The following is a 23,825-nucleotide window of genomic DNA, read 5'->3' as shown; positions in this document are numbered from 1 at the left end:
CGACGTCGGCTTCACCGATAAGACCGGCGTCTAGAGATGAGCCGCTACGACGTCTTAGTGATCCGAAGGCACAGCTCTATTCCGAGTAGGAATGAGAGCCACAGTCTAACCTGCTAAAGACAGCAAAGACAGAACGGGTTTTCTCGATTCCGTCCCCTGTCTCCGTTTTTCTCTTACTACACTTTCTTAATACCTTTCTTCCTTTTCACTCCTTCCTTCCCAGCCCTCTTCTCTTCTGTTCTACTCCTTTTTTTTGTTACCTTTGGTATTGTAATCGGGGGAAGCGACAATTGCCCGCCGGACGTGCAATAATCCACTTGGATGATATGAATTTTGTAATTTGCGTTCAAGCGCTGAAGCTTCAAGTACCTGATATTGAGGCTTTTTTCTCTGGTTATTCATTAATTTATGATTTCTAATCGCCTTGCCTGTACATAGTCTTCAGCTTGCCATATACAAAATAGAAATAAAACTTATGGCCAACTGTTTATCTCATTTCTGCAAAGCCCTTCGATGCATAAATACCTATGATACAATACCGACCACAGCCTAGCCTAGCCTGACTCTTAATCGAAAACGATCTTCTTTCCAGCCCCGGCTCCCTTGCCGGCCATCATATCCTTAACAATCCTATCCTTCTCATCCTTCTCCTTCTTCTTGAGCTGCCAACTGACATGGACAGCTTTCGTTTGTTTCTCCTCCCATGCTTTCTTCCTATCCTCTTTCGCTTTCACTTTCGCTTCTTTCTCCTCCTTTGCCTTTTTAACATGGTTTGCTCCCGTGCCGTACATTTTCTCAGCAAGGGCGCGGCGAGCTTGCTGGCCCATTCTGTTCTTGCGGATTTTCTTTTCCGGAGGTCCCTTTTTCTTTGATTTCCTTGATTTGTTCTCGGCGGATATGTCTGAAGCTGCGTCGGAGTCGGAGCCAGAAATATAACCTGTCATGAGAGTTGGAAGGAAGGAGGATGATTTGATAGGTCCTGTTGGAGCTGGAGCGAGTGCTGGTGCAGCCTGTTTCTTGGGTTTTGATTTTTCGGATTTCTTAGGTGGTGGAGAAGAGACGTCGGAGTTGCTTCCTTCCTCCCCTTCCTCTTCTTCGTCGGATAAATCTATATCCAAAGCTTCGTCTTCTAATGCTTCTATCTTACGAAGTTCGTCTTCAGGGATTGGTGTGATAGACATTGAACGCCCGCGAGGTCTGTCGTCTTCGGATTCTGAGATATCTTCTTCATCTTCGCCTTCGCCATCGTCTTCAGAGGACCATGCTATCCTGCCATCGTCTTCGTCTTCGGATTCGGATTCATCGCTCGATACCGCACCACTGTTGCGAAGATATTTTGCAGCTAAGCTTTTGAGCATAGAAGGATGTATTACTGCGTCTTCCGAGTTGTCTTTTGAACTTGATTCAGAATCATCTTCTTCCGAATCATCATCTTCTTCGTCTTCGAGTTCCTTGTCGGCCCCGTGTATAACAGCTTTCGATTCCTTAACTTTCTTTTCCACCTTCTCTGATTCCTTTGTCGGTTTACCACTATCCTCGTTCCCTCCTTCGATACCCAATAACCTGCTTAGATTCCCAACGATCTCCTTTACACTCTCCTTGACCGGATTCGCATTCAACATTCTGGCGCATACGTTCGCCACAGGACCAGTCGGTACGGGAGTTTTAGCCTGTTCCTCGACTTCCTTCGCAATCTCCGGTGGGAAATAACGAGAATTCGACAACGGCCTATTTTTCACCAAAAGTTTATTCAAATGCCTTGTTGCCAATTCCGCCAGATCGATGTGCTTCAAAGCTTCGATTTCCTTTTCCAGTCTTTCTACTTCATCTTCTTCTTTCCTCCCTTCTTTCCCATCTTTCTTACTATTCTTATTCTTATTCTTATTACCATTCTTTTGATCTTTCCCCTTCCGAGCGGCTTTTATCCGTTTCCCTAGCTTTTGCTGTTCGAATCCCTTTGCGGTTTTTAAGGCGCGTTTGAGGAGGGTACGTGAGTGGTGGATCTTTTGGGAGATGGTGGATTGTTGGATTGCTATCGAACGGGTGGATTCTTCGGCTGATGGGTCTGTGGTAGTGGTATTATCGTATGAGTCTTCGGGGAGAGGACGTTCGTAGTCTGAGCGCTTTCGTTTTGGCATTTTATCTTAGAAGGAGGGGTTATATAGGGGGGCGATTGAAGGAGTTTGGAGGTGAGGATGGAGTTTTTATCGGGATAGTTGTGCGACGAAAAAAAAAATTGGCGACAGAATATTTCATTGCGACGGGTTCGGTCTTGGCACGAAATACACATACATACTAACAGCGCTGTAGAATAGGACTAGCAAATGAATAAAGAAGTTTAAAAGGCGATTTTAAATATTATGAATCGCTCGCTGTACGTAATAGCAATGTAATTTCTTTTTTTATTATTTACTTTAATTTTATCGAATTTGAAAAGGTTGGATTTGAAGACGGGTCTCGGTTTTTGATATTCTTGGGTGTATAGTAGCAGTATAGTAGCAGTAGTAGTAATAGCGCGAGGAGCTTCCTCTCCAAGTACTGTCTCCCAATAGCTGTCCTAGCTGTCCTAGCCTATCCCCCCCTTTTTACCCCTCAATCTTTGCTCTGCAAAACCGGGCGATTGAATCGAAATGTTTCCCTTCTTTCTCTACTGAATAGTGCAGGGGATACAGCTATTCAACGAAGAATAATACCAAAAAGTTAGCCTTGTACTGAATTAATGTATGACGTCAAACAGAAAGGCTGGGGGTGTACAAGACAAGTATCGGCGACGTAAAGGCAAAGATATCGACGCTAAATTATTTTTAAAAAAAGAAGGGAATCATACCAAAATTCGCAGTCGCCGCAATCGATGCAGCGATTACATTGTGGACAAAACTTCTTGAGCGGGTTACCGATGGGCTTGATCGGGCCGCTGCTGCTGGTGGTAGATTCTGGCTTGTTGCCGGCGGCGAGAGGGGTGATTTCTGAAGCGGTCATCTTTTTTATTTCTTTCTTTCTTTCTTTCTTCTGGTTTTGGAAGGTATGTATACTGGTGGTTTCAGGAGGATTGATGAAGTTGAAAGTACTGTGGTCTCGATCGTCTATGATATCTTTGTATGTATATCAGGAGGTTGGGATTTTTAAAATAGAAAGATGGAGGAGAGAAGCAGCTGAGAATTCAAGCCAACGTTACTTACAAGCTGCCAATGCAATATACTTATAAAAAGTCAGTAAGTGTTTAAGATCGAAGTTAAGAGCTACTACAACAAAAAGGATACAGTCTTGGCGTTCAATGCGAAAGGGCAAATCGTACCGACCTCGAATTCAAAGGAGAACCTCGCAGTTTGGAATTGTAATTGGTAAAAGCTTAAAAGCTAGCAAGCCATCTTCTCTTACGTACGCGTCCCCCTTTGATCGAAGTAGTTATTTATACTAACTCTTGTAATCCTTTGTGGCAAGTGTAGTATACCCCTGCTGGAGGCAGGTTACCTGTCAGAAAACCTGGAGAATTAATTTGTATTAGAATCCAGTTGGGACTGATAAACCGGCAGGGTTTAAATGGAAAACGATGACGACAACACGCATGGTATGAAGTAGCATGGTTTCAGGCGAGATTTGTGGTTGATAGCTGATAGGCTTGAATGATTCACGGATTTGATATCCTAGCAGTATATCATAATTGATTTTGAAAATATATACTTAAGTGCTTAGGTAGGTAGGTAGATAAGTAAGTATCTAAACATCAAGGAAGTAACTTTGGGAATCGGAGTCTAGCGGGTATATATATATATATATATCGGTACCCTGCGGCTGTAACCCATCCTACCTCAGTTGTAGCCTCTCCTCTGTTAACATCAACTCGAAAGTATGTCATTTGGTAGCATTTCATTGCAAAGCTACTAATTCCGATAAATATTATAGATACTTATATAAGTACTTGCGGCGTCTAAAAGAAACGGAGTGGCTAGGTTTAATAGCTACTCCAAAGTATCTGACAAGCCGTTGAATGACCGAGATTATTTCAACCACCTAACAATCAATGGTAATGAATGGATGAATGACTCTAGGAACTGCCATCAAGTGTCGAAACCGCATGCCTAGCGATAGAAAAAAAATAAAATAAATAAAAAGTAAGAGAGTGCTCCTTGTATGTGTCTTCCAACGCCTTCTGACTTTTCTTTCTCTCCTTTTTGGTTTCCTTTGATGTCGCATATATCACTTCCCGCTCAAAAGCCCCCAATTTGTCTCCGTTTAAGATAAACAAATCCCAATTGTTTTTTTGTTTTTTTGTTTTGTTTTTCAATCCTAAAGTAACAGAGGGTGTTCACAATAGTTAGTAGTACCCAGTGCCCTCGCCAGTTCCACCTGTTATATCGTCATTGTTGTCAAGATCCGTAACCGGTCCTCCAGAGTACGTCGTAGGAGGAAATTTGTCTGTATCACCGAGTAGTTCTCTAACTTCGTCCATGGATCCGATAATCGGCTGGAGGATATCTGGAAGTATTTGAGCACAATCGCCCTTAAACAGCCACTCGCTATATATGTCAATCAAAAACAAAAAAAAAAAACAATTAGCACACTTGATACCCAAATAAAATAGAGGATGGAGAGGTATGATAAGGGCATACGCAGAATTGACACCGCCTAGATGAGGATTATCATCTATCTCCATATTGATAACTGCGACTTTAGCTCCTTTGCCTCTGCAGATTTCAATATAACCTGCAGCCGGCCAGACCTGACCGGTAGTACCGATGACGAGACAAAGATCAATTGGTCCCTGGTCTATCCAATCGTCTATACTTTCAAGGAGGTCATTCGGGAGAGTCTCGTTGAACCAGACAACACCGGGTCGCATCATCTATGTTTCGGACAAACGTAAGCTTTCATTAATATTCTCTCTAAAGCACGAGCAGGTAGTAGGGGACAAAAAAAAAAAAGGTATAACACACCCCAATACCACATTTCGGACAGTATGGAAGTTCAATAAGAGGAATAGTCGGTGGCTGAGCATCAAGATCTGTAGGTGTCCTCGAAGGAGCTAGGGCGGGTGTAAGTGCCATCTTGAAGTTGTTATGCTCCGTATAGCTGCAAAAGATGCTCGTGCACTTGATGGTCGATAACGAGCCATGTACGGGGTAGAGTTGCTCCGGTGGGTGTCCGGCACGAGGTGAGAGGCCGTCGACATTCTGGGTTACTGTGATGAAATCTTTATGCTTGACGGAGAGGGCGGCGAGAGCTAGGTGGGCTGCATTCGGTTTCGCCGAGAAAGCTGCTTGTCTTCGAGCCGAGTAAAACTAAAATGTGTATGAAAGAATGAATAACGATATCGAAATATGAGTGATGAAACAAGATCAAGATACGAAAGGGTGGGTACGAAGTAGTGTTGACAATGTTGGAACGGGAGGGAAACCAACCTGCCAAACCAAGCTAGGATCCTTAACGAAAGCTTGGGGAGTCGCTAAGGACATAGCATCATGGGTTCTCCACTAGAATAACAGAAGGGGGTATCAGAAGCGTTAGTCCTACTATTACCAATTTAGAAAGCAGGTGGATCATTGTATCGTTGGAGAAGGGCGTCGGGAGCTAACGGCCACTCACCAGACCTCCAGCACCTCGAAAGGTTGCCAACCCTGGAAAAACGCTTTGGTCAAATCGGAGGCTTAACGAGCACAGCTGAAGACGCTAGGACATGTATGACTTCCATATGTCCGACGGGAACCCATTCAAACCGCACGGTGACATTCTAAACACGTATTGATCGCTTACCTGAAGAGGCAGATAGACCTAGAAAAGCGAATGATGACAGAGACGGTTAGGCAAGGGATTTTACTAAAAAGAAAAGGAAGACTTGAGACGTTCCCATGTGGTTTTGGGATTTCGGAATCGAATGAACCCTGGAACCACTCCGATCGATGGAAATTCCTGGGGATGGAAGCGGGAACGTACCTGCACCGCATAACGCTAGTATCCGTTTCGACTTGACCAGGTGGTTTTTGAAAGTATGAGTATTCGTCGGATCATGTTCGATATACGGCATGCTGGATAGCTGATGACGCTGATGATGCCTGTGTAGCGGCGTCGTTGATGAAGAGCTCCAACGGAATGTACCGGTCGCAATTGCAATTGCAATTGAAGCTGAAGCTGAAACCGAAGTTCGGATGTGGATGGTTCTTATTTGTCGATTCAACAGGAAACAATGATGGTGACGATGATATTCGGGTCCAAGCTTGTTCGAACTGGATTTGTGTGTCAGGAAGTCGAGTACATTTAATTTTTGCAGCGCAGTGCAGGGCGGAGGAAAACGATAAAGCTGTACTTTTTACCGCGTGAATGATTCGATTCAATCCAATTCAATCCAATTCAATCCAAGGGAAAAGGAATTTAATGCTTGTGCTTGCTTAGTACCAAGTAGGTAAGGTAGCTAAGTAATTAAGTACTTACCTTGATCTTATCAACCGCATATTGGTGGGGATCGAGTCATCATCGAATAGCCTCAAATGCAAATGAAGGATCCAGATTGCTAGCTGTTAAGTATCCACGTTGAGTCTGCGAAATTCCTGTTTGGATGCCTCTTGCATGTAATTTAAGCAAGGACACTGCCTAAATCCAATAAATCTCTTAAGAAGGAAAGAAAGAAAGAATACATTCAATCCACCGGCCCAGTGCAGAGTCGAAGAGTAGCTAAACCTATGGGGTCCTTCGGTATATCTCACGGGTCTTACCCACCCTTGTTTTTGCGGGAAAAGCTCGAATCGAAGCTGCAGCTCAAGCTTCCCCCGGTCAGACAACCTAGTAGACCCGCCCTGTTAACTTCGATTTCGGATGCCGATTTCAGATCAACTGCATTGGACGACTGAGGCTTTTTTAAAAGGGCTTTTTTTCTTCTCTTTCTTTCTTTCTTGACTTTCTTTTCTTTTCTGCTCCCTCTTTTAAGCCAATCATGGGGAACTCGATTACAATCGCGCAGTGCGCATGTATAACCCCCTAGGCCAGGCCAGGTTATCTCGCATGCCGTCCGTATCAGTAGGGTACCTATCCACTATCGAATACAATAAATCAGTTTGGTTTCTCACTCGATCGGAGGGATTTTACTGCTCGCTGGAGTAGCTTGATCCTGTCATGTAGATTGTAAGCGGTTGCCTAGGACCGTGCAGCAATCCGGTATCCGTCGATATATACTCAAGTACATAGGTAACTACTTAAGTATATCCCATATACTTAAAGTACTTACTTACTTAAGTATATATTGTCAATGCAGTGGCAATTGGATTCAAACCACCTGTCCCTCAGTTCAGCAAATTTTTGCGGGGCCCCACATCCATTCGGACCGGCGTGCATTGCATAGAGTTGATTGGGAAGCTTTTGACATCCGTGGCTGGTGGTGGTGGTGTGGCTGAACAGCACGCCCAAATACCATCTTAAAGGGTTCGGAACACCTTGATATAAATATATGTGGAAATTTGAAATATTAAAGAGAAAAACAATAAATTTAATACCGTATATAACTCACTGCTTTCGTTGTTCGTTTATCCATATTAACAGGTACATAATATAATAAGAAGCCGAATTATTTCAACATCAAGAGGCGATATCCCTCCACGCACGTCATATGTCAAGCTATCTCTAGAGCTCTTCTTCTTCGAGTTCAGGGTCGAATTCAGAGGCATATTCATATTCACCAGTCCTACCCGCCATCCTTACGACTCGGCTGATATTGGCGTGAAGCCACAGAAGGTGCGGATGAGGAAGTGGGTGAGTATCCGGATTATCTGTCTTAAATCTGATAATTTCGCTATTTTGAAGCTCTCTCTTCTGAACTACATCGTATACCGGGTTAAATGCAAGAATAGCATCATCCTCTAAGCTGCTTGCTGGGATATCATTGACGGAAAGGTTATGTATACTAGAACCCCTCCGTACTAGAGGTTCAACCAACCCGGCAACTTTGGTGTATCTCACAGAGTATTCCGCTGGAACAGCTGGTTCGCAAAATTTTGAGACATCCACTCGCATTGGAGACCGCTCGTCTTCATCAAGAAGTTCCAAGATGAAAGCGCCGTCATTGAAGAGAGCGTGAAGGTCTGACGACAAGCAGATACAGTTTTCAAGTCGGTTGATAAGGGCACCGTTCTCGGATTCACCGATTACATATGCTCGTATTTTAAGCATGCCTTCTTCGCCTACTAGCATCGCGACGAATCTCCAAAATTGACCAATCGAATATGCCACTAAGTGATACACTTGAACGTTGTGTGTTTTTTTTGAGAGTAAACACCGATGCTTATCACGAACTCTGGCCTATATTTCATATCTTAGAAGGAATTCGAGGTGGGCCAATAGAATGTATTTCATCATACCTCTGCTGATAAGCGGGTGTTCCGCGGCGTCACGACGGAGACGCTGGCATAAGCCGGAACTACCCGAGAGACAGGACTTTCCATAGGATTGGAAGTTGAGATGCATTTTCTTTGAAGCCCTAAATCATTCACGCTAACATGTTAGCCAACCGTGTTCAAGATCTTGTATCCTAAGGGGATCACCCACAGTGTGAAAGTGCACTATCAACTGTTATTCCAGCTTTGTTGAGAGTAACCCCCAACTCTCCTAATCGCGCATCACTTACTCCCTTATAATCAAGAACCTCTAAAGAATTATCGACCGCTGATTTTAAACCCGAATCGTCGGATAACAGTGTGACGTACAACATCGCTGCGAAACTTGCCGATATCGACAAGCCAGAGGTTTCTAGTGCGGCGTTGACAATGCGACAGAAATCCTCCACTTTCTCGTTTGTACTAGTAAGTCTCTCCAGCGGCCAGATGACCGGAGCCGCATCACCGGGAAGAATCTGCCAAGTTGTTTCGGGATAGGTTTCGCTACCCAGCAGATCGTGGATATCTCGTCCGGTAATGTTGAAAGCAGCAATGAAATCGGTTGTTAAATCATCTATACTAGCTTTGTCGAATGCTCGTGTGGCGGCATTGATGTATGCTTGTTCCCTCCGGGGAGAGTTTAGTAGCAACATATATCTCTGGGCTATATCCTCAAAGGGAGCTTTCCAGCGCACATAGTGTCTACGAGACCATGCTATGATTCGGGCTGCGGTCCGTGATTTTTCAACGGTGGGGGGTAAAATGCATTCGGTGGATGTTAGATGGTAGGATTGATTTTGGGCCGTGTATTTGGACATGGTGTCATCTACGTGGAGCAGCCGGTTGGCTTTGTAGATCCGCAGGACAAGGACAAAGTCTGCCGAATAAAGCCGTACATATGGACGCCTTTGCCGCAATCTTTATACGAGACTACCTGCTAGGTGCTGGTAGGACCTCAATTCCGAGTTACTCAAGGATGCCTTGAAGCTAGAGCGTCAGTTGGCAGGTTGGCAGAAATTATATATAGATACTTCCTTATATGGGTACTAGATAGGTACTTAGTTAAGGTTTTAATGTTCTCTTGCTTGAGGTTATCGATTATCATACTGAATATAGCTTTTTCGTTCTGATCTGTAAACTAAAATAGGTAACTTACCAGCTGAGTACAACATGGTACCAGCACACATGGGCACTACAGTAAAGTCCACATAGACCAAGTTAAACCAACAGCCTCCACGATAATGAAGCACCTATTTACTTGGCAGTGTCTATGTACAAATCTGAGGCTGGAGAGGTCTGTCTAGATGCAATTGCGTTGCATATGTGGTATACCGGCCTGTGCAGGGATCCCGTGGAGCATACCATATCTCCCACTCCCTCCCCAAAAGCAAAACCGGGACACACCCAGCGCTAGGCCTTTCCCCGGACGATACGATAACTCCATCCTATCGTTTGATACGGATTTGATATGTAGCCGTGTTCGTACATGTTTGCAGTTTGCAGTTTGCTGAGCTCAGGTTTGGATCAATCTGCCTAACTCGATATGGCAAGTCCAGCCGGGACGCGAGAGATCTTAGCCGGGGTGGCTTTCTCATGATGCAACAACCCTTCGCTCCCAATATTAATAATTAATGTCAAGATAGAACCAGTGTGATCTGTATGTACATAGACGTCGTGCGACGCTATGTAATGCCTACTTAATGTATGTACGTATGTATGTATCTCCACGGCACTGCCGAACGTGGATAACTTGCACTCCCGAGCTCGTGCCCTTTTTTTTCTTTTCAGTCTTTCTAACGTTAACGTTAATCCTGTGAACGTCGAGTCGACACGAACATCCTGTGTTACCTATGCGCATGTCCGGCCAGCGAACACTGCCTTCTCTTCCTTTCTTTTCTTATTTTTCTTCCTCTTTCATTCTTCTTTATTCTTTTCCTTTTTTGAATTCTCAATTACGAAATATCTACTACGTTACTACTTCTTATTAAACTTAAGTTTTTTCAGGGGATTGAAACAAACGAGGGAACGAGAGAGATATCGTGGGTATTGTAGGCCGACAACCGGAAGCCGTATTGACTCATTTTAATTTCGTCAATTCTTGGTATTTATCATATTCGTGAAAGTTGTCTATTTAAACGGCTCGTGGTTGCCCTTTGAATAATTGGGAGTATCAAAGTATCAAAGTATCATTCCGGTCAATCCTCGGGTTACATATCCTCGAGTCGCTTTTAATTTTTACATCGTTTCTGTGAAAGTTTGATAGAAAGTTATTTTATACTATCTTCCATTCCGTCTTCATACAACTTCATTGAACCAGAAGTTACGGATATATCGATACCATATCAACTTTTAAAATTGGTTGGTCCTTTTTATACCGAAAGAATGTCGGATCTATCATACCCAAAGTCCAAGACGAACAAAGTCAACCGTCTGGGCGAACGAGGTATGTCTATATCCTCTATCCAGTATACGTATTATATATAACAAGGTAATTAATCAATGACCGGCCAACCTTGATGGGAAATATAGGAAAATACGACTGCAAAACCGTCCACGAAATCATCGCCTCCTCCCCAGTTCTCCATGTATCCTTCAACACCGCCTCACCGGAAGACTTCCCTGTCGTCCTGCCCATGATCGGAAAGCTCGGTTCCTTCGAGAACCCATCCGCCGATCTTTCAGAACCTCTAGACCTCTACCTCCACGGTTACGTCTCCTCACGAATCATGAATATAGCACGTTCCTCCACAAAGGAGAACAGTAGCTTAAAAGTCTGCGTTTGTGCCACAAAAGTCGATGGATTGGTATTATCCCTCACTCCGAACAGTCACAGTATGAATTACCGCTCTTCGGTGGTATTCGGTACCGTTAATTTGGTTACCGAACTTGATGAGAAACTTTATGCTATGAAGTTGATTACGGACGGTGTTTTGGCAGGGAGGTATGAGAAGACTAGGGTTCCGCCTGATGGGGCTGAGATGAGTAGTACACAGATCTTGAGGGTTAGTATTGAGACTGCTAGTGCGAAGGTTCGAGCTGGAGAGCCTGGGGATTATGATAAGGATTTGAAGCAGGAGGAGCTGTTGGATAGGGTTTGGACTGGTATGTATAACTCGACTCATAATATTTGTCTCGTACCCAGACCTGTTTTAACGGGTGTCCAATATTCTTTTATAGGTGTTATTCCAATGTATACCACCTACGGTGAACCCCAGCCTTCGAATTACAATAGGGTTAAAGAGGTTCCAGAGTACATTTCAAACTACGTCAAAGATACCGGAGACACTGAAAGGGAGTATGCATTGGCTGCAATTACGATGGATGAAGCTGGAACTGCTTAATAAGGGAAAAGAAAGAAAGAAAGAACGTTATTACAGAGTCGAGTTCAACAGGAGACAGATATATGATGGTGTAAGTTGACGTTTGTAGTTGATAGCCAGCAGCAGTTATACAACATGGGAGGCTTGTACTATCGGACATTTCTAAAGGTGTTTCTTTAAGTTTTTTCTCTATTGTTCATCTTATGCTTGGTTTTTAAAATTTCTTTTTCTTTTCTAGTCTACAACTCGGCGGTTGTGTGATATGTGTACAAAAGATCGTGTGCATCACAAGTGGAGTTTAGAGGGGTCGCATGCAGAAGAGGAGAGAGAGGGCATTTGTTTCTAAATTTGTTGCAATACAATGGTCCTCAACTGATCGCATTCTGGAATATTTCAATTGCAAATTCAAATAGAGATATAATCAATAATGAGATTTTGAAGTCAATCATTAAAAAGGTATACCAACTGCTCTATCACCAGAATCAAATGCTTCAAAATTTGGATATGAAAGGAAAGAACGGAAAAAAAAAAACGCCTTGTGTAAAACCATTCAGAGAACTACTGTTCAAAAATAACCTCTCCTATTTCTCTTCCTCCTTATCTTGATTATGACTGTTTGTATATTCAACCACCTTCCCTCCAGCCAAGCTCCCCGTCTCCCCAACAGTCACACTACCACTTCTAACCCTCCGTACCGGCGCATCAACCCCTGTCACTGAATCCGGAGAAGTGGGATCTCGCCCCACCGCCTCACCACCTCCACTTCCCTTTCCAAATCCCGAGGGCCCGGTAGGAGGCTTAGCCCATGGAGCTGTAGTAACAGCTATCCCACCGATTGCGGGTGCGAACCCACCAGGCACCGGAACAGTTGTTGTAGTTTCTGGGTTAAGCGTAATATTATGTGGTGGGGTGGTATTATTTGGACGGGAGGGAGGAGGCATTCCCATAGGTGGACCTCGGAGGGAAGAGACTGGAACTCTATTCGCAAGATTTGATTGAGAGATAGGGGTTGAGGCTCGCATCCTTGTCGTTGGAGGAATTGCTGATAGATTTTTAGGGGGGTCGGATGGGAGGGTTGACCATGGAGCTTTTGTACCTCCTTCCTCACCACCACCTGGAAGGAGGGTTGGTGGAGGCATTGTTGAAGATGACGCTGCGGCTGTGGCACTAAATGATGGGAACCCGGGTGGTAGTTTTGCGCCCTCGACGAGATCCCACGAAAAGATCGAGCCGAAGGGGAAGTGCTGAACTACTGGGAACTTCCCAAGTACTTCTGCAGCATACATCTTCATCATTCCCTAAGTTGGTGGTGGTAATTAGTACAAATTCCACTATGAAGCTCAATAACACTAATTTAATGATACTCACCAAGTTGATCTTCTTCCAACCGCCGATGGCCCCGCTGATATCGTATAGGTACGGGCTATGTTCCCAGAACGGGCCTTTCTTTACATCTCTGATGAACCCGATGGCGCCGAAATACATATTTCGGTTTCTCTCGCGTTCTACTGTATTTGCCTCGACAATCGATCCGGGAGCGGGAGGACCCATTCCTTCAGGTGTAGCAGCAAGCTGTGCTGACCCGAATATGTATGGTAGGAAGGAATGATCGTCCAGTCCCCATACTCCGTGAGAACCTGCCGGTTCAAGGCTGTAGGTCAAGACTAGCTTTCTTATGATTGCCAAGTACCTAATGTATCCATCCAAATCAATAAAGGCTTCTAAGATACCTCAGGATGATTAAAAGTACTCACGCATCGAAAGCCTTGAACATCAAAGCTAACTCATCCCTCCCAGGTTCAAACCCACCGAGCACCCAAATCCCACACAAAAACGCAAAGAACGAAAGTTCATGCCCGGTTCCATAATCCAGTCTTTGCGCACTTCCGAATCCACCAAGCAGGTATACCTGAAGTTCTTCAAGAGCAGAGACACCGTCTTCCTTTGCCGGTGTGTTTACGATACTATCCGGTAAATACTTTCGCAGCAGCTCGGGTGACCTCTGTTCTACCGTCAAAAACCAAGCCCTAAACGCCACATTTCCAAATCTTCTGGGCCCTTCAACGGGTGGGACTTCATCTATTATAGCTTCTATGGTAGCCAGTAGTTCGACGATCTGGCTGACGGGCTGGGAGACGACTATGGCTGGCGAATTTGCATATCGAGACTCTGTGGAATTGGTATCCGACCCCGTTGGCGTTAACGCGTCTGAAAAGTGCTGGATATACGAGACGATAAGATGGTGAGCTTTTGATTGGAGGAAATGGGTGAGGTCTTCATTTTTGTTTATGAGTTTTTGAGGCTGCCGGAAGGTGTGTGTAGAGAGCGGAATGGCGAGAGAGGTCGCCATGGTTGAAGATATTGATATTTTATTTCTTCTTTACTTTCTCCCAATCTTCCCTTTAGGCCGTTTTAATTTGGTTGGGGAGGGTGGGATTCTGAGGTTTTGGATGTCTATGATTGTGGATGATAGACGGTTTGAGGAAGTCGATATGTTTCTTTTATACCGGCAGGAGATATGACGAAGGACAAGAGCTTAGAGAGCTTATAATAAGAGCTCAAAGCTGTGCAGTTGATATTCCCCCGCACCCCGAGCCCGTTGCCGGCAGCTGAGTGTCCCACTCCCGGGCTGAGATTGCCATCCCGGGGTTGCTATGCTGCCTCGTTTGTATGCCAGCCGATGTTTGTTCCAACAAACAGCAGCAATTGCAGCGGGCCGAACCACGCGAGCATGTACTGTCAAGCAATGCTGTATGACAGGAGATCTTCAATAGCTCAATCCTAGCTAGTTTTTAGTAAAATATTAAGTTCATGAATAGCCTCAATTTTCAGATACTGTTTTTTGGATTTCATTTTCTTCAAATAGATATTTGGAGAAACCATAATTATATCAAGCTGAGAGAATCAACACTACCAGCAGGTTCTGAGGCTTGTGTTGTTGTGTTTAATCCTCAGCCCTCAAAGAATCCTGGCCACCCAGTCTCGTAACCAACTGGCCACCATCCCTCCCTCCCCCAAACATCAACCTCTCCATCTCCTCATCACCTACCTCTCTATCCCAGAAACCACCTACAAAACTCATCGCACCGACTGTTTTCTGTTACCATCTGAGTCGCCTCTATAGATTACATCACTCTACCAATTCCCACTTCTCGGAAAACAATTGGTTCGTTCTCAAAAGCTCGTTCGCAATGGTCTCCACCCGAACAAAGGGTAGTCCAGTCGTTATGCTCGACGACCATGACAAACCCGTGCAGCAACCAACGGCATCGCCAACAAAACCCGGCAACAAACCGTCCAACAAACAATATAAGAAACCCACCGAAGACCCTACCGATCCGAAATCGAAAACCCAGACGAGGAAATCCATACAAAAACCTTCTGACGGTAGACCTGAGGACAAAACCGTAGTAACAAAAAGCACACGGAGTACGCGAAGGAATCCAAACCCAGCCGGTAAGTCGACTACCACGATTAACAGAAAAAAACATTTCTCTTAGCTCTACAATTCTAACTGTCAAATGTCAAATCTCTTAGAACCTGAGGTAGCAGTGTTATCAGAGCCAGAGCAGATCCTGCAAAAGCGAAGTCCGCGTAAAATACAAAATAATCCTCAACCGCCGAAAACAACCGCTTCCAAAAATGAATCGTTTGATTTACCGCCTGATAATGGAGAGATTCAGTCGACACCTAGAGCTTCGGGGAAAGTAGTTAAATATAAAGGGAGGAATGTCGTTTTGAAAGCCCTGAAAGCAAACCCGACACCGACAATTGAAGTTGAGATCATTGAACAGAATGGAAAGGAAGCAAACGGCGGAAGGGAGGAGCAGGAAGTTACGGCTGAGGGAGATGACGGAGATGATGAGCGGGACGAAGACGATTTACCAGATGTGGACGATACCCTGGGAGGCGGCGAACTTCGAGTTGGTGCCCAAGTCGAAGATGCTGAGTATGTTCCAGAAGTAGAGGTAGAAACAGAACAGGAACCCGGAAAGCGTCCGAAGAAATTAGGGAGGCCACCCAAGGGAAATGAACGTTCTAAACTCAACCCCCCCAAAACCCGAAAGCGTAACGGCGAGAATAGGCAGCCGACGAAGAAGAAGAGGCGAAACGACATTGGGGAAAACTACGGCGACTACGACGACGAATCGGAAATAGATGAGGACAGGCTTCGAAAGATGCGCCTGGGAGAATGCGAAGCAAAACTCATAGCTAGAATGACTAGCATGCAGCAGGAATTGACCATAACGTATTCAAATATGGAAAGCGACCGTAAATCGATCCAGAGACGACTGAAAGCAGCCGACTATATCATGATGGACACCGTCAAAGACTTTAACGACCTCGGCATCTATAACGGAATAGCAATCGGGAAGGATGACCCCAATTACCGAACCGCCCCCCCAAGAATTCTTCGTGGGGATCCGTTCCCCCAGGGTGCAACCGACTTCGATGCCAACCACCCGGCCATCCAAGCTTTATTCCCAGACGAACGAATGGCCTATGAGGCCGAGATATTTACCACCCAGCTTAATCATATCGAAGAAGCGCTTGATGCAGTTAACAGTCTCCACAAGATCTCCGAGAGGATCTGGTTACTGAGTGTGAAGTACAGGACACTTTTGCAAAGACAAAGGGACTTTTTGAAAACTTGCAAGTCCCATGCGGAAGGTGTTAAAAAGGAGTATGTCGCAAGGAGGGAAGAGGAAAGCGAATTCAATCGGGAGCCCGTAGGGGTTAGGACCCGACCCTGGGGTCCGGTTCTCGCCAAACCGGAACGCCTACACCAACGAGGGGAACAGGTTCGAGGGCACCCAGCGAAACCCTCCTCGCCGGCTGTTAGTCGGAAGCGAAGATTGGATGTCCCTGATACCATCGCTCCGAAGCGTCCAAGGCCGACCATTGAGCAAGGTCGACCCAGTCGACAATACGAATCGTCGGCATCGGAGTCTGCTAGCGTCGGAGGGCCTAGCACTCCACCTCCCGCAGATAGGGTTGTCGTGGAACTATTCGGGGATCATACCCCGGGTAGGACCCGACGTATTCACCAACACCCAGCGGCCTCGACTGACCAAACTTCGGCCCGCCCCTCCGGTATCCACGACGATAATGCGCCGTGGACGTCGGAGGAAAACAACGCTCTCGACGGCGCCCTCCGCCAAATCAGAGGTAGGATTTTAGTAGTCTCGTACCCACTGCCCTTGATTGGATAACAGCTAACTTATGCCTATAGAAGGGGAGGGCCGGTGGCGCTTAATTAAAGCGCACTTTGGGGGACCAGGGACGGTGCTCTCAGAGAGGAGCAGCCGGGAGATCCGAGAGAAAGCGTGGGAGTATAAGATGAGGATTGAAAACAGTGGGCAGGACCTTCCAGACTACTGGAAGAATATTGGAGATCCCTCCGACTACAAGGGGGAGGATTAACTTATGAGGGGGAGTTTATGTAGACGTAGCATAACATATGAGGTCCGATCAAGTGCTGAGAGGGCCCGAGTTGAATGGCAAGCTTTTTTTAACAATTTAAGCAATATTAATACGTAATTCCAACATTCTATTCCATGCCATATCTATATCTCTAGCTCTAGCTCGATCCATAGCTCTAGCTCTAACCAAATATCCGACCCAAATATTACAGTTGTACATTACCACGCGGACCCAATTCATCCCTCTACGTCTACAGGCTCCACTCTGGGAACAAGAACCCCAACTTCTCCTTAGCCTCCTTGCTGATCCCTTCTGGCTTTGTGCAAATAGACCATTTCGAGGATTCCTTGAGTGCCTGACCCGACAGTAAATCACCGTGTTCCTCCTTGACCAATTCTACCAGCAAGGCTCCAATCAGACGTTGAGCGTTAACAGCATTAGCTGCCATGTGAGCCAAAACTTCCGGAACATTGACCTGAACCAAATGAGTTAGCTCTAACTTGATTACTTCCCTTCAACAGGTGATAAAGCAGATACTTACGGGTGGAGCATCATCTCTGAAGCAATCATAATCTGTTGCCATACAGATCATTGCATAGTGTATTTCAGCCTCCTTAGCGAGTTTTGATTCCGGTAGGACAGACATGTTGATGATATCGCCTCCCCATGAGCGGTACATCTTCGACTCAGCTCTTGTCGAGAACTGTGGTCCCTCTATTACCCGATCGCCACCTCACATTAGCCATTCCATATCACCAATAAACAAATCCCCTCCCAATATTCTTTGTGGAAGTTATAAAAAACATACCCATACAAACCAACGTCTTCCCCTCGTGGATCTTCGCACCACCGTCCAACGCCCCCTCGGAAGCCTTAATAATCTTCCCAACCCGTTCATCAAATGGATCCGCAAATCCCACATGCGCCACGACCCCACCATCAAAGAACGTCGCCGGTCGAATACCCTTAGTCCGATCGATAATCTGCGTAGGAATAACAAAATCCCTAGGAGGGATTTCCTCCCTCAAACTTCCAACCGCTGAGAAAGCAATGATAGTACGAACACCAATACTTCTCAATGCAGCGATATTCGCACGAGAGGGTACTTCGGATGGTGTGTACTCATGGTGAAGACCGTGACGGGATATGAAGGCTACTGGTGCTCCGGAAGGGGTTTCGAGGATTATGACTGGTGAGGATGGAGAACCCCATGGTGTTGTGATTTTGAGGGAGGCGACGGATTTGAAGCCGTCGAGACGGGAGATGCCGGTTCCGCCGATGATGGCGAGGGAGACGGGGGCTAGTTTGAGAGGTAATGATATGGGTTAGTGGGTGGAGGGGTCATGGTGGGGGCGGGGTATATAGATAGGATGATTGGATTGATTGATTGTTAGATTTGGGGGAAGAAAAAAAAAACTAACAATCGTAGGTTTCTGGGAGAGACATTTTGAAGGCTGATTGGACTGTTCTTAGACGGACGCCGTTGGGGAATCGAGAATATTGACGAGACTGTAGGGAATTGTAGGATCCTTTGAAGGTTTGGAGAGCGGATGCCTTTGGTATTCGATAAAGTCGGAATGGTAGAATCTGCGTTGGAGTGCCAAAACACCACACGCTGGATCGCAAACAGGCACTCTTCAACAGAATCGTTAGATATTATAAGTACTTAGAATATAACTATTGTACTCCAAAGGAGAAGAAAGAATAGGTAACTAGTAAAAAGTGACAGGAAGGTTGCTTATATAACTAACCCCCAAGTACATATACCTCATCGATAAATCGGATAAGTAGCGGAACCAAAAAAAAAAAACGTTATCAACACCAAGGTAAAATCACGCAATGTAATGTCTTGTAAGCCGGAGCCTCGGTGTTCGACGCGGAGTTGCACACGAGCTATACTTCCGCTCCGTCATTGGTAAATGGCTTTTTTCCCATGGGGCCCTGGACTCAGCTCAGTTAGTTGAAACTAGCTTAACCTTTTCCTTTTTTTTTCGCTTGTGTGGTGGTGGTGGGTAATGCAGGGACGCAATAGTGCGATGGGCTGCAGGCAATGCAATGGCGCCTTATCAAGACCCGCGATATCGAGTCATTGCATCGAACATGCACATATTCCGCTTGGGGTTTCCCCTTGAGCTATATTTTCTTCACCTACGTAGGGATCTGCCAGGCCCAGACGGCAGGTTGCATTGGGCATCCTTTTTAGAGGGACTTAAACGTATGTACATACTTATGTATGTACGTCTCATGTATCATGTATGTACGAGCGTTAACCCGTGGAATTCTGCATGCAGTGGTGACGTATTTCTACCGCTCGCAATTACAAAATGCGATGATGCTAGGGTTAGGATGCGATATCTAGGTATAGTATATAGCTATAGTACATTTTTATATTTAGATGAGATGGATTGGAGATATCTACTGGACTCTGTTTCTTACATGTATACACTGATTTTCCTTTTTCTTTTTCCCACCCCCTCGAGAGCTTCTAGAGTTCTCATATAGCTGACTATACTTTGCTAGTATCGATTCTTCGAAATACAAAAAATGAGAGAGAGAGGGAGAAAAGATGAGAGAATACACTCGCGCGACGTCGCCAGTTTCGTTATTAAATCAAGATCCGGCGGAAACAAGGTACAAATAAAAAAAAAAAAGCGAGTTATAACGCCTAAACCCTTTGTATCGATATCCAAAAACTTAAAAAAAAACAATGATGTTGAACCGGTAAGCTTGATCCATGCTGCTTCCGGCGGAAGCAAAGAGACCTCCAAAGATATCCACCATTTTGTTGAAAAGAGCTGTCCAAAAAGCTGTAAAAAAAACACCATATCCATGATATCAAAGATCCAGAGAATCGAATAGGAACAAAAACAAAACAAAACAAAACCTTTGTACAGACTCAAGATGAAAAAGAAACCATTACCCAGTTCTTTATTAACAAAGCAAGAAAGAAATCAAAAACGTCTCGTTATCACCTGTAAATGCCGAAAAATATACTTTGCTGCTTTTTGTGGTACTTGCAATTCGAATGTGCGAAGTTCTCACAGTCCCCACATCGACGGAATCGGCTTGTTCAAGATCTTATCGACGTCCTTCTTGTCGACCACGACTCCTTTCTCGGAGCACTTGGCCTTGGCTCGAAGTTCGCTACAGAGATTGTCCATATCAATCTCACCGCTAGCGAACTTTGGATGCGATTGAACCTTGTCCCTACAAGTGAAACACAACAGAGTTAGATTTCTTGTTTATTTATATAAGGGGGAAATGTTCGGAAAGGGGTTCAAAGAAGCGGGAGGAGTTCTTACCATATCTGATTACACTTCAGAAAAGAATTAGGTTCATCTGCTGGAACGACTTCCTCCTCGTCATCATCGTCTTCGTTAAGGCCCGGTGCACTCGGCTTGATTTTTTCCCCAGAAGTTACAGGTGGAGTTGGTGGAAGCGTCAGATCGAAGGCCGAAGGGAAAGCATCGTCAAAGTAACTCATTCCAGCAGCGTTGAAAGCAGTCTCCCCGGCCGAAACCGCTGTGGGATCTCGATAATCGTTGAACATCGATGTGTCAAACGTATTCCCGTTTTGAGCAGCCAACCAGGAAAAAGAATTATCGGCAAGAAGATTCTTTTGAGTTTCGTCTAGTAATGGAGATGCGTGTACGAGTCCTGCCGCGGTGAGAGCATTATTAGGTTTTACACAGGCTTTCCCAAGCATGTCGCAGAAGGAGACGGCATCGCCTACGGAGGATCCGCGGTGCTGACGATTCGGCAGGACTCTTTGCTCACCTTCCTCGGATATCGAATTTAGCCGCGGAGCGGTGTCCGTTTTGTTTTGAGAAGGTGGAGATGCGACGTCCATTGCTTCTGGAGTAGTCCCGCAGGATGAGGAGTTGTTCTGCCCGTTTTTTGCAGAGTGCTGGGAAACAGATGAGGCAGATGGGGAGTCGGAGAAGCTAAAAAGGCTGCTCATATGTGGTGTACTTTGCGAGCTAGAGAAACTGGTCCCTTTGGTCAGATAGTCGGCAGTTGTGTCATTGTTTACAGCCTGGATAAGGGTAGGGCTGAAAAGTCCACTCAAGATATCATTCGATGGGTTGAATCTTGGCTCGTCGATTGAGACTCGATGCACTTGGAGTGGGCTCTGGTGGATGCCATTAGAAAAACTATTAGGGTTCGACCTGAGTGCTGGGCTATTATTGTTAGAGCTCTGCGGGCTGACAGAACTTCCTAGACTGTTCCGAGTGCCACGATCAATCTCGAGGACTCCGTTTGGGCCAACTCTGTAATTTGTGGGCGAGACATTACTTCCCCGGTTCGGGGAACCGTCCAGAGTATTCTTCCCACCGATCACATTCTGACCAGGTGCAGCAAAGTTACCAAATAGTGGAAAATCGAAGTTGAAGCCACCCGATGACCGAATAGCACTGTCGAGAGAGGTGAGGCCCTGCGATATCGAATTGGACGGGGACCTGCTATGGCCACCTCCCATGCTAAATCTCTTGCGGTACTCTTTGAGTTCCGTCTGAAGTTTTTCGACTTGCTCCTTTAGGGCCTTGTTTTCTTGATTTGTGCTTTCCGAGACCTTTTCCAAATCTTGGACTTTTAGCTCAAGATCCTTCAAATGCTTTTCCTTGCGCTCGCGGAATGCGCGTTGCGCGGCTCGGTTTTGGGCCTTTCGCTTCTGTCGGGATTGTTAGAATCCGAAATTAAATACAAATAGTATAAATAGTAGCAAAGATTAGAAATAACTTACAGATGTGGGTTCGTTTGTAATTGGTTTGCGGCCCGGCTTCTTCGCTGTTTTATCGTCCCCTTCTATTCATCAAAAGTCAGTATTCGCCAATTACCTTAAACACCGAGCCAGAAGTGGAAGCACCCACCTCTTCTCTTTGGCTCCGCTTCATGCGGATCAATCTCATCTTCATCTTGATCATCAAAGCTCAACTTCCGTTTCTCATGTTCATTCCCATTCCCATTTACAGGACTATCGCCCGTTCCAGACTCCAGTCCAAAATCTCCAAGTTGATAATCAGCAAGGTCGAAGCTATAATCTGCATCTGCCAATGCATCTGCGTCTGTGAACAAGCTTGTGTCGAAAGAAGCTTCTCCATTTTGAGGGCTTGTGAGGGTATCGGTATTCTGGGAGTCCTTGAGGCTATCGGAACTCGATCGAGGTTGCGAATTAAGAGGGGCATTCGAGTTTAGAGCGGCCAACAGCAAGGCTCGCTGGTCAGGTGAAAGGAAGAGTTCGGGTGATTTGGTAGACATTTTGATAGAATGGGTATCTTGGGAATTATGTATAAAGAAAGAAGGGTGACCGCTGACAATTGGGGGTGGCAAAGAATTTATGGTAAAAATACAGGGTCAAGAAAAGGGAAGTGGGGGGCAATCGGGTCAGATTACTGTGCTGGGGTTCTGATGTATCTGCAGGATTGAGCAAAGTTAGCGTCGATTTGGAAAAGAAATCAGGACAACCTATGTCAGGAGAAATAACGTTATAGAAGGATAAAGGAGTTGGGCCGGCTAAGCCATGTGAATCAAGTTACGGAGAATAAGTGAATGTTACCTTCGAGTTTGGTATTTTGGGGGTTAGAAAATGTGAGGGTTGGGTGAGGGGACTCCGGCCTGACGGAGAGTGACAGCAGAATGACGGCAAACAGCAAGCCGGAGTTATTCGGAGACAGGTTTATGCTTTATATCCGTTACCGGGGAGGCTTAGTGTTTGTAGAAGCTACCTTTCTCTCCGATTTTGAATTGAATATAAATGACGTAAACGGCTCTAGGAAGTTGGGCAAGAGCCCCAGAGTTGTATGGGATATATATCTTGAAGCAGAGAAAAAAGAATGAAGGGAATAAATTCACAGGAGAGTTCGGTTCGAGAGAGCGGAGGATTGGATTTTTTATTTAACTAGAACGTTTGGGAGGGCTTGAGGGACAAGGGTCGAGGGGGAAAGCTAAAAGCAAAAAAGTGTGTGCATACTCAGGTTTTCCGGGTGGACTTTTGGCTTCTAGCTTCTGTCTATGCAACAGAGGCCTGTAACGTCTGCAGTCGGTGAGACAAATGGTAAGGAAGGCGAGCCTGCTATAAATTGACGGGCAAACACAAACTGTCAAATGGAGAAAAAAAGTCTTCTTGGGCGTTGGTTGCTGCGGCTGCTTCGTCGTCTTCTTCTTCGTTATTTCAAGTTGTTTAGAGGCCTCTAAGCAATATTGTATCTTGACTAGTTCGAGGGGGTCGAGACGAACTGGGGAAAGGAATCCGTGAGTCCGATAGGCGCCGGTTCTTTCATTCCAAGTCCAGGAGAAGATGCTTGAATGTTGGAATTCAGGCGAGCAACTACCACCGGATCTGCTGGTTAAGCGAGCCTGCGGATCGAGGGGAGTTGGTTGATGGCAGAAGGGACAAAGGTCGAGGCAATCTTCAAGAATGAAGAATTATGTAATGCGTCTTATATAGAACTTCGGGGAAGGGGAGAGAATACGCAGCTGGATCATATAATTCTGAATGATAAATTGAGGACGCCGTCTATCACAAAAAACAGAATTAAAGGGTCTTCTGCTGACGGTGTTCAATATCGAATTCTCCCTGGGTGGCTTCACGACGGCGTAGGACGTCTCGCGGACGGTCCGCGAATTATCCTCATTAATTGCATTGAGCCTAACCCGTTACCCTGCGAAAACGAATATTAACTTCGGGTTTGGGCGGTGCAATATTGAATCCAATTCTCGATAA

General features: G+C 45.4%; 8 protein-coding genes across 8 annotated transcripts; 2 read left to right on the top strand and 6 right to left on the bottom strand.

Moving 5' to 3' along the window:
* Window positions 1-566: 566 nt before the first annotated feature.
* AOL_s00215g71 (uncharacterized protein) lies at window positions 567-2,138 on the bottom strand (the record flags this gene model as incomplete). The annotated part of the gene is made up of 1 exon (XM_011129273.1): window positions 567-2,138. The coding sequence occupies one exon, from the start codon at window positions 2,136-2,138 to the stop codon at window positions 567-569; it is 1,572 nt and encodes a 523-aa protein (XP_011127575.1).
* Window positions 2,139-4,315: 2,177 nt separating this feature from the next.
* Window positions 4,316-5,453, bottom strand: AOL_s00215g70 (uncharacterized protein; the record flags this gene model as incomplete). The annotated part of the gene is made up of 4 exons (XM_011129272.1): window positions 4,316-4,517; window positions 4,611-4,843; window positions 4,935-5,279; window positions 5,400-5,453. 4 exons carry the CDS (start codon window positions 5,451-5,453, stop codon window positions 4,316-4,318), a joined length of 834 nt encoding a protein of 277 aa, XP_011127574.1.
* Window positions 5,454-7,608: 2,155 nt separating this feature from the next.
* On the bottom strand, window positions 7,609-9,175 carry AOL_s00215g69 (uncharacterized protein; the record flags this gene model as incomplete). The annotated part of the gene is made up of 3 exons (XM_011129271.1): window positions 7,609-8,283; window positions 8,343-8,461; window positions 8,530-9,175. 3 exons carry the CDS (start codon window positions 9,173-9,175, stop codon window positions 7,609-7,611), a joined length of 1,440 nt encoding a protein of 479 aa, XP_011127573.1.
* A 1,564-nt stretch (window positions 9,176-10,739) lies between these two features.
* AOL_s00215g68 (uncharacterized protein) lies at window positions 10,740-11,698 on the top strand (the record flags this gene model as incomplete). Its single annotated transcript, XM_011129270.1, has 3 exons — window positions 10,740-10,800; window positions 10,887-11,459; window positions 11,535-11,698. 3 exons carry the CDS (start codon window positions 10,740-10,742, stop codon window positions 11,696-11,698), a joined length of 798 nt encoding a protein of 265 aa, XP_011127572.1.
* Window positions 11,699-12,258: 560 nt separating this feature from the next.
* Window positions 12,259-14,027, bottom strand: AOL_s00215g67 (uncharacterized protein; the record flags this gene model as incomplete). The annotated part of the gene is made up of 3 exons (XM_011129269.1): window positions 12,259-12,975; window positions 13,046-13,367; window positions 13,432-14,027. The coding sequence occupies 3 exons, from the start codon at window positions 14,025-14,027 to the stop codon at window positions 12,259-12,261; spliced, it is 1,635 nt and encodes a 544-aa protein (XP_011127571.1).
* Window positions 14,028-14,868: 841 nt separating this feature from the next.
* AOL_s00215g66 (uncharacterized protein) lies at window positions 14,869-17,101 on the top strand (the record flags this gene model as incomplete). The annotated part of the gene is made up of 3 exons (XM_011129268.1): window positions 14,869-15,133; window positions 15,215-16,846; window positions 16,911-17,101. 3 exons carry the CDS (start codon window positions 14,869-14,871, stop codon window positions 17,099-17,101), a joined length of 2,088 nt encoding a protein of 695 aa, XP_011127570.1.
* A 250-nt stretch (window positions 17,102-17,351) lies between these two features.
* Window positions 17,352-18,547, bottom strand: AOL_s00215g65 (uncharacterized protein; the record flags this gene model as incomplete). The annotated part of the gene is made up of 4 exons (XM_011129267.1): window positions 17,352-17,576; window positions 17,643-17,815; window positions 17,910-18,401; window positions 18,523-18,547. 4 exons carry the CDS (start codon window positions 18,545-18,547, stop codon window positions 17,352-17,354), a joined length of 915 nt encoding a protein of 304 aa, XP_011127569.1.
* Window positions 18,548-20,139: 1,592 nt separating this feature from the next.
* Window positions 20,140-22,360, bottom strand: AOL_s00215g64 (uncharacterized protein; the record flags this gene model as incomplete). Its single annotated transcript, XM_011129266.1, has 4 exons — window positions 20,140-20,308; window positions 20,404-21,773; window positions 21,846-21,907; window positions 21,973-22,360. 4 exons carry the CDS (start codon window positions 22,358-22,360, stop codon window positions 20,140-20,142), a joined length of 1,989 nt encoding a protein of 662 aa, XP_011127568.1.
* Between the last annotated feature and the right edge of the window lie 1,465 nt (window positions 22,361-23,825).

This window comes from Orbilia oligospora (assembly GCF_000225545.1).
Source record: "Orbilia oligospora ATCC 24927 unplaced genomic scaffold scaffold00215, whole genome shotgun sequence".
NCBI lineage: Eukaryota > Fungi > Ascomycota > Orbiliomycetes > Orbiliales > Orbiliaceae > Orbilia > Orbilia oligospora.
The sequence above is the reverse complement of the archived record's forward strand: the minus strand, read 5'-3'. Positions and strand labels throughout refer to the sequence as shown.